At 49.4% G+C, this 16,312-nt stretch overlaps 1 protein-coding gene across 4 annotated transcripts in view; it reads left to right on the top strand.

Moving 5' to 3' along the window:
• The window catches only part of LOC123760113 (HEAT repeat-containing protein 3), a 237,276-nt gene that overhangs the window by 28,578 nt on the left and 192,386 nt on the right, over positions 1 to 16,312 (top strand). For all 4 annotated transcript variants that reach the window (XM_069325425.1, XM_045745599.2, XM_045745596.2 and 1 more), the window contains exon 2: positions 3,724 to 3,896. In XM_069325425.1, coding sequence (XP_069181526.1) covers positions 3,724 to 3,896 — 173 coding nt within the window. The remainder of the gene's footprint in view (positions 1 to 3,723; positions 3,897 to 16,312) is intronic.

Raw genomic sequence — 16,312 nt, 5'->3', positions numbered from 1 at the left:
GATTGCTGGAACGTGATGCTCTCGCCATGGTCTCTGTCGGGTAACCGAGGCCTGCAGGCAATGGCGGCCTACGGTGGATTTTTTCTAAGATAGCGTCTGTTTACAATCAGGGTTCAATGGACTATAGCTTCCCCTATACCTTGCAGTGCATTTAAAATCGTGCGCTAGTCCCTTAACCCTTAAATGGCGCAAGGCTATATGCCATTTGACACCCACAGGCGCATACAAAAAAAAAAAAAAAAATATTTTTTCTTCCTAACCTGTTAATTTGTGTTCACTGATCATGGGAAAAATAATAAAAAAAATCGTAAGTGGCATATATTGCCCGCTATAGGGCGAGGAAATCTGGCAAAAAACAGGCGCTGACTCAGCGTGCGTCCCAGATGGTCTGTTGCTCGCCAGCTGTCAGGCCGGAGTTGCTACAAAGAGATAATTACCTAATTATTTCAGTGTCTCTGATTGATTTTTCATAGTTTTTTTGCTGTAATATTATTCAATAGTGTGTAGTGTGATATATTTATATAATAAAATGAGTGAATCATCGCTGTACTCAAAAATATGGTGTGCATATTGTTGATTCAATTATGTTCATCAAACAGTGAACAAATACTTTGTCGATTATTACACTATATACACAGGTTATATATAAGTATCTGCATGTTTTGTTCACCATAACGAACCACTAAGTTGCTATTATGAGTCAAAAAGTAACGAGGAGTGACCGACCGCCGTGTACCAGCCAGCCACTCACGCCTTCCCTCAAGTCACCTGACTCACCCACATTCTCTTCCCACAATACTGTTTTTGCTTTTATTCACTATATACAGACGCTATATATAAGTATCTACATTTGTGTTCACAATAACGAACCACTAAGTTGGTATGCTGAATGGCAGTGGCAGTGGCAGCCAGTGGCAGCCCGCCACTGGCTGCCACTCCCTCCCTCACTCACCTCGCCTGACTTGCCACCATTCTCCACCCACCATACTGTTTTTGCTTTTATATACAGACGTTATATATAAGTATTTACATGTTTTGTTCACCATAACTGTACATCTAAGCTTGTGTGGTGAGTAAAGGCACAAAGACGTAGGACCTCACACAGTCAGCTGGCTGCCGCCCTCAAGGCCAGATGCACTAATATTTCTCCTCCAACAATACTGTTTGTGGTGTTATTACACTATATACACACATTATATATAAATATCTACCTGTTTTATTCACCATACTTGTACAAGTAAACTGGTATGGTGCCCAAAGACCATCGTGGTAACCAGTAAACAACATGATAAATCGTGCAGACGACGCCACCGCCCTCACCAAAATGGCGGCTCCCAACCTACTCCTCTTGCTGTTTATACCCTCTATACACACTTTATATATAAGTATCTACATTTGTGTTCACCATAGCGAACCACTAAGCTGGTATGGTGAGTGCAGTCAATAAAAGGTGGCCACACACAGTCAGAAGACATCACCACCACCTTCCCTCCCACAGCATTACTCCTCCCTCCATGGCGCACAGCGCTAAATATCACCACAATCCTGCTATTATCAGAACCCTGGTCAGTTTTATCACAGTCAGGGGTCTTCTGTAATAATATCATCGCTACATAATAGCATGAACAAGTATATTATGGCATTTTTAGGCAATGCTGTGGTCACAAGCTGAACAGCAGTGCTGAGAGCTCATGCTGCGTGCGTCAGGCTTGGTAGCTCACTCAATACAGAGGCCCCTAACACCCGGGAATTTGGGCCACGATTTTTAAAAAAAATGGAGTCTGTTTACAAGAGCCCTGATGAAGGTCTGAAGGTGTGGTGAACCCCGTGTATCCGCGGGCCGTTTAAATCTTGTGTAGTACTCCAAAGCATTACTGTACATGATGCGATGCGCAATTTACTGCAAGTCGGTCAAAGCATCATATGATGCGATGCACAATTTAAGGGTTAATCGTATATGTATGATGTGCACCATTCTGTGACAGTTATTCCCATCGTATATGTATGTTTTGCACTATTTAAGGGTGAATGGTGTTCCACCTACGGTTTTCGTCTCAGCGACAGTATAAAGTCTCTTGGCGTTCCTTTCACCATTTTCTCTTTCTTCGTAGGTTGTCGTCTGTTTCCGTTTGGGTTGTTTTGTCCTTCCTTTCTTGTCTTTTTCAAAACCGTCATCTTATGCCAAATACTGTCGCCTCTTATCGTGTGGCGTTTTCGAAGCCGCTCCAGCTTGAGGTCAGGGTTGGTGTCACTTTTGCTCCGTTCTGTAAGCTTTCTTGTGCTTTGTGTCACGTCTGGTCTGCCTATGCTCTTCCTGAGCTGTCCTAGTCTTTGGACCGGGTGCTCGCCTCTCCTTGTACTCCTCAGTTTGTAGTGGCCCCTTCGGTCCAAGACTGATTTCAGAAGTCTCTGTTTCTGTTGGCTTTAGCCTCTGGGGATCGGGTCACTGAGCATCATGCTCTCCTGGCACAGGGGTTTCGGCTCGTTAGGTCCTGGTTGACGTTTTGTTCAGTTGCAGCTGTCTCCCTCTTTTTTGGCGAAGAATGAGACATTGGGTTTCCAGAAGGGTCTGTGGGTTATTGATGTTTGGTTGGTTCGGCCGGAGGTGCATCATGTGTTCTGTCCGGGTCTTCGCCGTTACTTGCGCGCCTCGGCTTCTGTGGCCGGGGGCGCTTCAGTTGATCTGATTTTCCCTCGTTCCCTGTTCCAGGGCTCGGGTCTCAGGCAGTCCGCAGGGTCATTAAGTCTAGTCACCCTGCGATATACCCTTGTGCCCATGATGTTCATAAATATGCTGCTCTTTTGACTGTGTTTGGGAACATGTCCTGGGCTGACATTCGACCACAGGGGTTTTGGAGGTTGAACAGGGTCCTGGCAGCCTGTTATTTGGTGAATGCTTTGGGGTCCAAGTCGTTCTTGTGTGGCCTTGGGCCGCTGCTTGCAGCCAGTTGTCTTGTCTTCAAGTTGAGGCACATGGTGATGCCGCCTCCCGGGTAAGTCCCTCTTTTACTTATCTTTGTATATGTTGGTCCAGGGAGCCGACGGTGCTCCCCCACAGAAAACCAGCATTGAATGTAATAAAATGCCATTTTCTGGGTGAGCCCCGGAGGATCCCTGACACCCTCCCTCCTTCCGGTCGGCAGTTTTGTTTTTGTTAGCTCAGTCACCGAACTGGGGAGACAAGCTGCTGGTGCGGGGGTCCAGGGCTTCCCCCTTCCCCTCCTGTGGAGGAAGGGAGTTGCGCGAACAAGTAGCTTGTTTTGTTTGCTTGTTTCCCTGTTTCTTTTGTGGGAGTTCTAGGTCTCTGTTCGGTCTTGGGTTTGCAATTTTCTACCAGGTGAGGTTGGTTTTGGGATGCCTATCTTTCTGGGTACCTAACTAACCCCGGTCGATGGCAGACATGGAATATTCCCAAAAGCATTGGGGTTTCTTTAGGCCATTGCTCCGTGCACTTCTCTGAGGGGGGCCAGGTTCTGGCTCGTTGTCCCAGTAGGCAGAACTCCAATTTGCTGAAGCCCCAGACTAATACTGTCTAGCTAATATCAGCCCGATGCTCCAGGGAGCCTCTGGGGCTCGCCCAGAAAAGGGCATTTCATTATATTCATTGCTGATTTTTTGGCTTAGACTACTTGATTTAATTTACTTTCTTACTTTCAGTGCCTATATTTTTACCATATTCCTTAATTCTAAGCATTTACTTACAGTACTTTGTTTTTCTTTCAGATGACCAGCTCAGTGATGGAGGAGCGTGTGAACGGTCTGAACACTCTTGCTGCCATAGCTCTAGATGAACAAGTGCTCTCTGATATTGTGAACAGTATGATAGTAGGAAAAGTGGCTGTCCTTTTGAAGGATCCAAGTATAGAAGTCAGAGTAGTTGCTGCAGGAGCTCTGAGGTAAGTTTTCAATGTGAACGTGAACATTTTTAATTGACCAATTTAATTAGATATGCATGATAAGATTACCTCATGGTTTTCACAGGATTGGTTATATTCTTTATACAGTGGAGCCTCGATTAACGAATTTAATCCGTTCCAGTACCTATCTCGTCATGTGAAACGCTCGTCTTTAGAAACGAATTTCCCTTTAAAAATAATGGAAATACTGGTGAAATTAATTCGTTCCTCCCAAAGAAACGTCAATGTGACATTTTATAATGTAAATATAAATGTTTTGTTTTACTACTGTATTTTCAATTGCACATGTACTTTACCTTATGAAGAGTCGTTGCTGGCTTGAGGGAGACGATGGGGAGGTGGGAAGGAGGAGAGGGGTTACGGAGTGGAAGGAGAATCCACCTCGTGAGTCAGGCAGGCTCTCTCTCCTTGGGAATTTCACCCCACTGGGACCGGGTTGTGGTTCACTATCACTTGCTAGTCTTTTCTCGACCTTGTGTCTATGTATGTGTTAACATGATGTACTGAACGGGGTGAGAATAGCTTGAGCTACCTCATACCTTTGTGTGTATTTTACCTCAATAAACTTATTTCAATTTCAATTTTCTCTACCTTTCCAAAGAACATGTTTATTGACAATTGCTTTTGTCTTCGTTTTAGGATGTTCATAAAACGAGACAGCAAATTGTCATTAAACACGTTCACACACTGGGTTGTCACTGCTTTATCAGGGTGATGCTTTTCCAAGAATGGGGTCACCTTTTCAAACATTTCCAACACTTTCCTGATCTCACTGGAAGAGGCTGCATCTTCCCTTACCTTTTCCTCCCCTGATGAGAGCTCTTGTACCCCCTCTTGACTCAGCTCCTTATGAAGTTCCAGGAGTTCCTCAGTGGTCAGTTCCTCACTGTGCTCCTCCACTAACTCTTGCACATCAGCAGCATCCAACTCCAGACCCAAAGTGTGCCCCAGAGCAACAATATCATCCACTAGATGCACGTCCGGGTCTTCCACAGGTGCAGATGCAGATGCAAGTGCAGGACCGAAACCTTTGAAGTCAAGCTCAGGGACACCCTCAGGCCACAGGTTTTGCCATGCAGAGTTTAGGGTCCTCCGTATCACTCCATCCCAGGCCTTATCGATCAAACGTAAGGCACCCAGGATATTGAAGTGGTTCTTCCAGAATTCTTTGAGGGGTCAGCTCTGTATTGTCTATCACATCAACACACCTCTCCAACAAGGCCTTCATGTAGAGCTTCTTAAAGTTGGCAATGACTTTCTGGTCCATGGGTTGGAGGAGTAGAGTGGTGTTGGGAGGAAGAAACTTGATGTTGATGAAATGATTTTCGGGAAACAAATCATCTTGCATCTGTGGAGGATGTGCAGGAGCATTATCGAGCACAAGCAAGGCCTTGAGTGGTAACTGCTTCTCTTCAAGATATTTCCTCACTGCGGGACCAAAAACATCATTGACCCATTCACTGAAGAATATCCGCGTGACCCAGAATTTCTTACTAGACCTCCACATCACATTCAGTCGCATCTTCTGCACTTTACACGCCTTGAACACTCATGGATTTTCTGAGTGGTAGACAAGCAGTGGCTTGACCTTGCAATCGCCACTTGCATTGGCACAGAGCACGAGGGTAAGCTGATCCTTCATCTGTTTGTAGCCAAGCAATGATTGTTCCTCTTGCATGATGTAGGTCCTCTTCGTCATTTTCTACCTAAACAGGCCAGTTTCGTCACAATTAAAAACTTGTTGGGGCAAGAACTCCTCTCTAGCAACAAATTCCTGGAACTCGGGCACAAATTTTTTGGTGTAAGGTACGGGATTGCCGTACCCTAGAGTATCGCTAACAACACCCGCTCTTACTTTCTTATAAATAATGAAAATAATCAACAGAAACTGAGGATGGAAAGAAGAGAGTCAGTTTCAAGGTAGTGTACTTGAATATAGATGGGATTACAAGCAAGGCAAGTGAACTTAGGGAAAGAGCACAAGAAGGGAACCTGGATGTAATTGAACCCGCGGAAACAAAACTCTCAGGAATCATAAAGAATGCGGGTGTTTCCCCTAGGACTACACTGTAATAAGGAGAGAGAGGGAAGGAAGGTGAAGAGGCAAAATAGCCCTACTGATAAGAAAGGAATGGAGTTTGGAGGAGATGGTTATCCCAGGCTGCAATGCATTCAGAGACTGCATAACAGGCACTATGAAGTTGGGAGGATCAAGAGTAGGATTAGCAGTGATATATAACCCTCCTCCAAATGATAGAAGACCCAGGCAAGAGTATAACAGAAACATCATGGCAGTTAATACTATAATTGAGAGAGCAGCCACTTCTGCCTCTAGAAATACTGTAGATCCATCTACTCATCATGGGAGACTTCAATCACGGAAGGATAGACTGGGAAAACAAGGAACCACATGGAGGTGAGGAAACATGGAGAGCTAAACTGTTGGAGATGGCTACAAAAAACTTTTTAAGTCAGCATGTCAGGGGACCCACAAGAATGAGGGGCAACAATGAACCAGCGAGACTTGACCTCGTCTTCACTCTGACTGCAACATCAAGGAAATCGATTTCGAAGCCCCCCCTTGGGAATGAGTGATCACAGTGTACTGATGTTTGAGTATCTGGTCGATTGAGGTTACATACTCTATTTCAGGTAGTTAGACTGGGAGGCTTTTCTGGCAGGTCCATGATGCGAAGGCATATCGAGTTTGTTCTGATCAGTGCTGATTGTTGTAAGGTTGCTGCCTGTCGTAGTTGTAGCTCTGTTGTATTGTGATTACTTAAGTGTAATTACCTAAGTGTAGTTATAGGATGAGAGCTACGCTCGTGGTGTCCCGTCTTCCCAGCATTGTCATATAACGCTTTGAAATTACTGACGGCTTTGGCCTCCACCACCTTCTCGCCTAACTTGTTCTAACTCTCTACCACTCTGTTTGCGAAACTGAATTTTCTTATATTTCTTCTGTATCTGTGTTTACTGAGTTTAAATCTATGACCTCTTGTTCTTGAAGTTCCAGGTCTCAGGAATTCTTCCCTATCAATTTTATCGATTTCTGTTACTATTTTATACGTAGTGATCATATCACCTCTTTTTCTTCTGTCCTATAGTTTTGGCATATTTAACCCTTTAACTGCGCGGCCTATAAATATGACACCCCCCAGTGCGCAAGAAATAAATTCTCGGGAAAAAATTCTTTTTAGTTCTGAAAGTGTCAAAAACCCCTCCCTGTATATGGGTATAGCAACGGAATTTTGAAATTGTACTTACTTTGGCTGCTATGGGGTCCATAAGGTGGCGTGTGACGTCATCATTCCCTGTGTGCCCGTGCAGTAAGCTCTCGGGGCCGGTGGGGCGCCCAGGGCAGGGCGCGCGAGTTGCTGCGAATATATATATTGTTCATTTTTTGCGCACAGTTCCAAATACATTTTTTTTGTTTTTATACACTAATCCTTTGTATAATGAATACGTACACTATATTATGGCAGTAAAACATCCGTACTGTCCAAGGACACTGTGTTACGTGCATGACACTTGTGTACACATATGTTGCACATATTTACCATGTATCATGCTAATTTATGTATATATACAATCTATTTACAGACTATACACTGTCACACACTATATACATTCACCATCAACACATTCAGAACACCGCGAGTGAGAGCTGTCACACCCAGCCAGCCCTCCCTCACTCCACCAACATTGTATTCACCAACTTTGCCCCTCCCATCATACAGTTATTCACACCAATGTTTCATGTTCATTTATGTATATTTACAACATATGTACACACTATACACTGTCACACACTATATACATTTACCATCAACACATTCAGAACATCGCGTAGCAGCTGCTTCGTATGGGCCAATAGGAGCTGCCTTGTATGGGCCAATAGGCTCTGCCGCGTATGGGCCAATAGCAGCTCCCTCGTATGGGCCCATATCAGCAGCCTCGTATGGGCCAATAGCAACTGCCTCGTATGGGCCAATAGCAGCTACCTCGTATGGGCCAATAGGAGCTGCCTCGAATGGGCCAATAGGAGCTGCCTCGTATGGGCCAATAGGAGCTGCCTCGTATGTCCAATCGGAGCTGCCTCGTATGGGCCAATAGGAGCTGCCTCGTATGGGCCAATAGCAGCTGCCTCGTATGGGCCAATAGCAGCTGCCTCGTATGGGCCAATAGGCCTTCTGCAGTTACCTTTGTTCTTATGTTCTTAGCTCCTTGTGCTCCTTGTACTCTTAGCAACGCTTGTGCTCTCTAGTGTGGAGTACTGCTGCACAATGACAGCCCCTTTCAAAGCTGGAGAAATTGCTGACCTGGAGAGTGTGCAGAGATCCTTTACTGCTAGAATCCACTCAGTAAAACATCTAAATTACTGGGACCGACTAAAGAGCCTAAATCTGTACTCCCTTGAGCACAGGCGGGAGAGATACATAATAATTTACACGTGGAAAATAATTGAGGGGCTGGTCCCAAACCTGCACACAGAAATAACATCACATGAGACCAGAAGACATGGCAGGATGTGCAGAATACCCCCGTTAAAAAGCAGAGGTGCAACAAGTACTCTGAGAGAGAACTCTGTCAACATCAGAGGCCCGAGACTGTTCAACACGCTTCCACTACACATAAGGGGCATAACTGGCCGACCCCTCACAGTGTTCAAGAGAGAACTGGATAAGCACCTCCAAAGGATACCTGATCAACCAGGCTGTGTCTCATACGTCAGGCTGCGAGCAGCCGCATCTAACAGCCTGGTTGATCAGTTCAGCAACCAGGAGGCCTGGTCGACAACCGGGCCGCGGGGACACTAAGCCCCGGAAGCACCTCAAGGTAACCTCAAGGTAAGGTCCTCTCAACATACACCTGTTGCTGTTATTACGCTATATACATACACACACTGTATATACCCATGTACATGTGTGTTCCCCATAGCGAACCACGAAGCTAGTATGGTGAGCAAAACAAGAGTGGCTGCCACACAGTGAGGGTACCACAATTCTCTCCCTCCCTCACCAAAATTCCTCCTTCCACAATACTATGCTCAACGCTAATTATAATCACAATCCTGATCACTAATTCCTGTAAATGAATAATTGACCACAAGTTTATTTTGAAAAGGAACCTAAAAAGTCGTTTGAAGATTCCTAGATGGACGAAATAATGCTGTGGTGCTGTGGCTAGCACTGTGAACATCGTGAACAGCATTGAATCACTGATATTTGAACATTGTACCCAGTCATTATCACACTCAGGCTCTTCTATAATACTATCAGGGTTAAATAATGCAAGTTATATATTATGACATTATTAGGCGATGCTGTGGTCACACGCTGACCAGTAGTGCTGTGCGCTCATGCTGCGAGCGCCAGCCTTGGTTGCTCACACACTACTTAGGCTCCCACACCTGGGAATGTGGACCACGATTTTTTTTAAAGATGGCGTCTGTTTACAAGAGCCCTGAGGAAGCTGATGTGAACCCTATGTAGCCGCAGGAGTTTTGAATGGAAAGTGAAAAATACAAATACCCAGAGGCGCGTTGCGCACCTGAAGCCTGGGCCTGCAGGCACGTTGTGCAGTTAAAGGGTTAATGCCTCTAACCTCTCCTCGTAGCTCTTGCTCTTCAGTTCTGGGAGCCACTTAGTGGCATGTCGTTGCACCTTTTCCAGTTTGTTGATGTGCTTCTTAAGATATGGGCACCATGCAACCGCTGCATATTCCAGCTTTGGTCTATCTTGAGGTTATCTTGAGATGATTTCGGGGCTTTAGTGTCCCCGCGGCCCGGTCCTCGACCAGGCCTCCACCCCCAGGAAGCAGCCCGTGACAGCTGACTAACACCCAGGTACCTATTTTACTGCTAGGTAACAGGGGCATAGGGTGAAAGAAACTCTGCCCATTGTTTCTCGCCGGCGCCTGGAATCGAACCCAGGACCACAGGATCACAAGTCCCGTGTGCTGTCTGCTCGGCCGACCGGCTGGTCTAACAAAAGTCGTGAACAATTTCTTTCGTATTTCTCCATCCATGTATTTAAAAGCAATTCTGAAGTTAGAAAGTATAGCATGGGCTCCTCGCACAATGTTCTTAATGTGGTCCTCAGTTTTTCTATCTAGAACCACCCCTAGATCCTGTTCTTTGTTAGAATTCTTTAAAGATATCTCACATAATTTATTGGTTGTGTGGGGTCTATTTTCTCCAGTTCCACATTCCATAACAGGGCATTTATTCACATTAAATTCCATTTGCCAAATGTTGCTCCATATACTTATTTTGTCCAGGTCATCTTGAAGGGCATGACAATCATCTAGGTTTCTTATCTTCCCTATTATCTTAGCATCATCAGGAAACATGTTCATATAATTCTGTATGCCATCTGGTAGATCATTTATGTAGACAATGAACGTTACCGGTGCAAGAACTGAACCCTGTGGTACTCCACTTGTGACACTCCTCCAAACCGATACATTGCCTCTGATTACGGCCCTCATTTTTCTATCAGGAAATTTTTCATCAATGTTAGAAGCTTACCTGTCACCCCTCTAATATGTTCCAGTTTTCAGAACAACCTCTTATGTAGAACCCTGTCAAAAGTCTTTTTTCTGGGGGGAGCCCCGTCGGCTCCCCGGAGCTTTATCGGCTGATATGCTAATGTCAGACTTTGGCATCAGTCATGTGTATGGAGTTCTAGGGCCTACCGGGGACCACGAGCCAGAACCTGGCCCCCTCAGAGAGGCAAGGGGAGCAATGGCCTATAGAAACCCCCGTGTGGTTGGAAGCATTCTATGTCTGCCATCGACCGGGTCAAGCATCCAGAAAGGTAAGCATTCCAAAACAAACCCCTATTCTGGTGAAAATTGCTACCTAAGCCGAACAGTGGATAGAACTCTTCAACAGAAAACAAGGAAACTAGTATGACGTCATACGTCACCGCGCCGCTGTCTGCGCAGCTCCCCCCTCCCCGGGAGGGGGAAGGGGGAGCCCCAGACCTCCCACGCCGGCTATCCACCCATCAGTTCTTCGGCTGATGCTATAGGCAAAGGTTATGTGCTCCGGCTCCAGTGGTTGTTTCAGCACTCTACCTAGAGTGTGGTGTCTGTTTTCTAGGTGGTGCGTGAGCCGGGAGTGATTCTTCAGTACTCGGGCTGCATGCGCCTAGGGTTCCCTTCCCTAGGTGCCCTGTAAGTACTGCCCTTGGGGCTTGGGGCCACCTTCCACAAGTTCCTTGGGTCCTGCCCCTGCTTGGCCGTTTACTGCTTGGTTTTCGGCCGCTCTTTGTGTGCTCGGGTGTTCTGTCTCCCTTGTTCGCCTTAGAGTACGGGGCAGTGTTTGCACTGGTGGGGCGCGGGGTACTGTGCAGCTTGTCTTTACCAATCATAGCGGCCGGCTCTGTTCCGCTTGGGTACGCTGTCCTCTTGGGGGGTTTTCTTTTTCTTTTTGTTTATCTACCTGGTGGGGGGGGTCTGCCTTCGTTCTTGCCCCTTGTGTCCCTTGTGTTCTGAGTATTTTCTGGTGGTACCCCCTGCTAGGTCCCCGTGAGTGTACACGTGCCGGGGGTTCAGCTCTTAAAAAGTTGTTTGGTAGCTTTGGGTGCCGGTTAGCAGTACCCTGCCTGGGATTACCTGAGCGCGAGTCCTCTTAAAGTAAACGCTCGGGACCCTGGGAAACCCCTATGGGCGCGCGGGTCCGATGGATGTGACCCCAGAGTCCCCCCCCTCGCTTCCAGCGAGTTTGAGGGTTGCTCTCACCTTTTGTCTCTGGGTGACTCTCTGTTTTGCCTCCGTCCGCTGCCTGTGGGGTCGGTGACACCTTCGACCCGGAGTCCTGCGAGTTTGGTTGCTAGTTGTGGCTCGGTTACCTGGTTGTGCTAACAAAGCGGGTGCGGGCAGCAGGGGCGTTGCACTTGAGCCTTGGTGGTGGCAACGTTCTCGTGGTTTCCTCCCCGGGAGCCCCGGGGCTGCCCCGTTGTAGTTCGTTTTGGGACTTGGGGGTGTTGGTTGCTTCGGTTCCATCCATGCCCCCTTGTCTTTCCCCTGGTTCACCCTTCCTGCCTGCATCCGGTTCCTTACCGTCTGTAGGTTCGGGGCGGGGTTTTTGGTGGTGTTGAGACTCGGGCAGTCTCGGGGAATTCCCCTTCCGGGGTAGTGATGGGGGCATTTGGGCCTGTTCCTCCAGCCGTGTTGTATGAGTCTGCCAGTGGGCTCCCTTCCTTAGTGTTTTCACGGCTGCCCCGGTTTTCTGGTACGGCCGGGGCTTTGGGGGAACGGCTCGACCCCGGGGCCTGTCGTGTAGGTTCCCGGGGCTGGGGAGGGGCTGACTTGGGGGGGCCTTGGCCCCGTTAGACCCCGTGGGGGTTTTTATCCCCCTCTAGGCGGGGCTTGTGGTTACGCGGAGTGGGGTCTTTCCTCCCCACTTGCCGTACGTGCTGTTGGACGTCGGCCCCTCCCCGGTTCCTTGGCCTTTGAGTCGGTTGGTTCCGTCCTGTGAGTGGATGCTTCCTCCCCCCCTTTTTGGGACGGTGTTTTTGTCATGTTTCCCCGTTCGATGGGGTTCTGCATGACTTCTGATCTCGGGTGCGCCTGCGCCTTCGTGTGCCTTCGGGACTAGTGTTGGCTTCTGTGTTCTCGAGGGTATGGGAAGGTTTTTCGCTACTTCCCGCATTATTGGAACGTCTGTCGGCTCCTCGTACTTGTCGCCCTGTTGGGCTACTTGTCGCCCGGTTGGGCTACTTGTCGCCCGGTTGGGCTACTTGTCGCCCGGTTGGGCTACTTGTCGCCCGGTTGGGCTACTTGTCGCCCGGTTGGGTTCCTTTTTGGGCTCTTTGCTTCTTTGGCCGGTTTTTTGTTCCTGCTTCCTCTTTTGGCTCCTTTTCTCGTGCAGTAGTCCTGGCTGGCGCCTTCCCGCAGGGAGGGTGTGCAGTTCGGCCAGCGTGTTATGCGCATGCGCCGTGGAGTTTGTTTTGGTCTGGGCGGTGTTTCAGTGCTGGGGTTTTGCGCCCTTTTTTGCTACAGTGCTTCGCCTATCGTTCTTCTCCCTGGCTGCGGTATGTGCCCCTTCGCGCCGGGGGTGTCCTGGTTCCCAGTTGTGGGGAGGACACCGCGGTTTTCCGTGTGTCATGGGTGTGGACCGCCTCCTTCGCCTCTCCCTGTTCTCCTGCGGGTCCGGCAGGGTCCGGCTCTGGCGTCTTCACCTGGCGGTGCTCCCAAGTTCTTCTGGGCACGGTTGAGTCGTGTCAAGTTTGTGCCACCATTCGCCAGGTGAGTTTCTGCAGTCTGGCGTCTTTTGGCCGGGCGCTGGTTGCGGCGGTGTTTATATACCTGTCTTTATTTAGGTATATTTTTGTACGACTGAGACCGTTCGCACACCAGTGACTGTCCCTTTATCACTCCTTCCTGTCCCCCCTCATGTGCATGTCCAACCCATGCTGGAGTCATTCAGGGGACCCTCCTTTTTTAATGTTGTGAGGTGTGGGGGGTTGTAGGGTTGGTTCTGTACTCACCTGGTGAGGCTCCTGGCTGTACTTGCAGGATTTGAGCTCTGGCTCTTGGGTCCCGCCTATCTGGTAGAACTTGCGGGATAGTACCAGTGGAGTGCAGTGGTGCTATTGGCACTTTTGGGGAACACTGTATTACCTTCAGTGGTCTGTGCTTGTTACACGACCTACTTGCGAGCATAAGCCTTCTTGCTGGTTCGTCCGTGGAGTTCCAGGGCGCACTGGCCTGTTTTCGTATGGCCGTTCCGGCCCGTCCTGGTTGTGGGGGTATGTGGGCCGGTGGACTGCTCCTAGCAGCTACCTGGTGGGCCATCCTCTGGCCGGTCTGGCCTGACCTTGGGCCGGGCTCCAGGTGTAAAAGAGCTCCCAGTACCTCATCCAGCAGGTATCGAGCGGGGTTTCTCCGCCGTCGGTCGCCTGGTGCAGGTTTCTGGGCCTGCAAGGTTTTTGTCGTGTCTCCGTTGGCCCTGTCTGGGGTCTGCCTGCTCCGTTCTCTGCCTTTGCAGAGGGGAGTTGCTATTTACATGTTGCATGTTGCAGTGGTGCCTGTTTGCTGCTGCTGCTGCACGTGTGCATTGGTACCGTGTTTCATGGTGGCGTGTCCTTGTTCCTGTGTCCGGTTGTGGAGTGGCACTTTGCTGCCGTTTTGTGCCTGGGGATTGCGTGCGGTTTTTGTCCCTGCCTGATTGTCCACCCCTGGTTGTTCTCCTGGGGTTTTTTGTGCTTCTGCTCTTTCTTCCTGCCTCCTCTGCAGCAGGGATGTTCTGCGTGTGTTCTTAGGCGTTGGTCAGCCTGTGTCCTGTGATGTGCTTCTTTGTCTCGGTCTATTGCAGTTGTTCGTGCCCCTTGGTTCGGGTCCTGTTCTGGCGGCGACCCTTCCGCCTTCTTTGGTTTTCCTAGCTTGCCCTGCCGTTTTTTTTTTTGGGGGGGGGGGTTCTTGCGATGTCTCGCGTCGGACCCGTCGTTTCTGAACTCCTGGCGGGCTTGCATGCTTGGGGAGTTTTTCTTTTCGGCAGACGTTCCATCTCCTTGTGCCGCCTGGGTTTCGGTGGTCGCGCCAGAGATCTTCTCGCGGCTCCGCCTTTTTCCTGGGCTCGGGGGGGGCCTTGTCGGGGCTGCTTATGTTCTGCCTTGTGGTCTTGCCTCCGGTTGGTGGTCGGGTGGTTTCGTGGTAGGTGTCCCACCTGCGTGCTTCTCTTGGCGGCAGTATGGGTATTTTGGCGGTCCTTCCTTTTCCTGTCCCTTCTTAGGTGGTTACTCTTGTTGGCTTGGTTTACTCTCGGCTTGGTTTTCTAGTGGGGGTTGGAGGCCGTTGTCTTGCCACATACTGTCGCCTCTTTTCGTGCGGCGCAGGCGGAGCCGCTTCAGCTTGCTTTCGGTCTTGGTGTTGCTTCTGCACCGTTAGTCAGCTGTCTTGTGCGTCGTTTCACCTCCGGCCTGTTCGTGCGCCGCTTGCACCATCCTGGTCTCTGGTCAGCGTGCTCTGTCTTCTCGGTTGGTAGTGCCCCTTCGGTTCCGGTGTGTTTTTTCGTCGGCTCTTTCCTTTGGGCCTTTGCCTCGGGGGGTCGGTTCGCTGAGTTTTCTTGCTCCTTCGGTTTTAGCGTTTTGGTTGTTTGATGGCAGCAGTCTCCATCTTTTCTGGCGCGGGGTGGGGCTGCTGCGTTCTGGAGGGGTCCAGGGTTTGTTGGTGCTTTGTTGGTCGGGCCGGGGGTGTGTCGTTTTTGTGTTCAGTGGCGGCCCTCCGCTGTTGTTGGTGTGCCACGGCGTTTGGGTCCGGAGCGCGTTTTGCGTTGATCCGGTTCTGTTCTTCCCGGTTCGTGGGTGATGGTGTCCCGGGTGGTCAGCCGTGTTCTTGCGGCTACGCTGCCTGTGTTCTTCCCTCATGCCTGTGGCGTTCGTGGCTTCGCTGCTCTCGCTGCCGTCTGGGCGACGTGGCCTTGCAGTCTTTCGGGCATGGATTTTTGGTGTTCGTGCAGGGGCCTTGCTGCTCGTGGTTCTCGTGTTGTTCCCGGGATTTTCGGGGCTGTGGCGCCTTGGGTTGGCATTTGCTGCCGGTTGTCTCACCTCCTTGGGGGGTGCGTGGTGTCCGCCTCCCGGTTTTGTCCCTTTGACCTTCCTCTGTGGGTAGTTAGCTCCGGGGAGCCGATGGGGCTCCCCCCAGAAAACCAGCGTTGAATGTAATGAAACGCCATTTTCTGGGTGAGACCCGGAGGCTCCCCGGCAACCCTCCCTCCCTCCCTCCGGTCGGCGTTTTTTCGCGTGTTTTGACATCCAGCCTCAGAACTGATGGGTGGATAGCCGGCGTGGGAGGTCTGGGGCTCCCCCTTCCCCCTCCCGGGGAGGGGGGAGCTGCGCAGACAGCGGCGCGGTGACGTATGACGTCATACTAGTTTCCTTGTTTTCTGTTGAAGAGTTCTATCCACTGTTCGGCTTAGGTAGCAATTTTCACCAGAATAGGGGTTTGTTTTGGAATGCTTACCTTTCTGGATGCTTGACCCGGTCGATGGCAGACATAGAATACTTCCAACCACACGGGGGTTTCTATAGGCCATTGCTTCCCTTGCCTCTCTGAGGGGGCCAGGTTCTGGCTCGTGGTCCCCGGTAGGCCCTAGAACTCCATACACATGACTGATGCCAAAGTCTGACATTAGCATATCAGCCGGTAAAGCTCCGGGGAGCCTCCGGGTCTCACCCAGAAAATAGCGTTTCATTACATTCAACGCTGTTTTTTTTAGGTCCAGATAAATGCAGTCAACCCAACCATCTCTTTCCTGAAAAATCTCTGTGGCTCAATCATAGAAACTGAGTAAATATGTTACACAGGATCTTCCAGAGCGAAAATCATACTGTCTGTCTGAAATTATATTGTTTTTCTCCAGGTGTTCTACCTATTTAGTTTTA

Source organism: Procambarus clarkii, chromosome 16, assembly GCF_040958095.1.
Source record: "Procambarus clarkii isolate CNS0578487 chromosome 16, FALCON_Pclarkii_2.0, whole genome shotgun sequence".
Lineage (NCBI taxonomy): Eukaryota > Metazoa > Arthropoda > Malacostraca > Decapoda > Cambaridae > Procambarus > Procambarus clarkii.
Note: the sequence above shows the minus strand (reverse complement) of the source record. Positions and strands in the feature narration are given on the sequence as shown.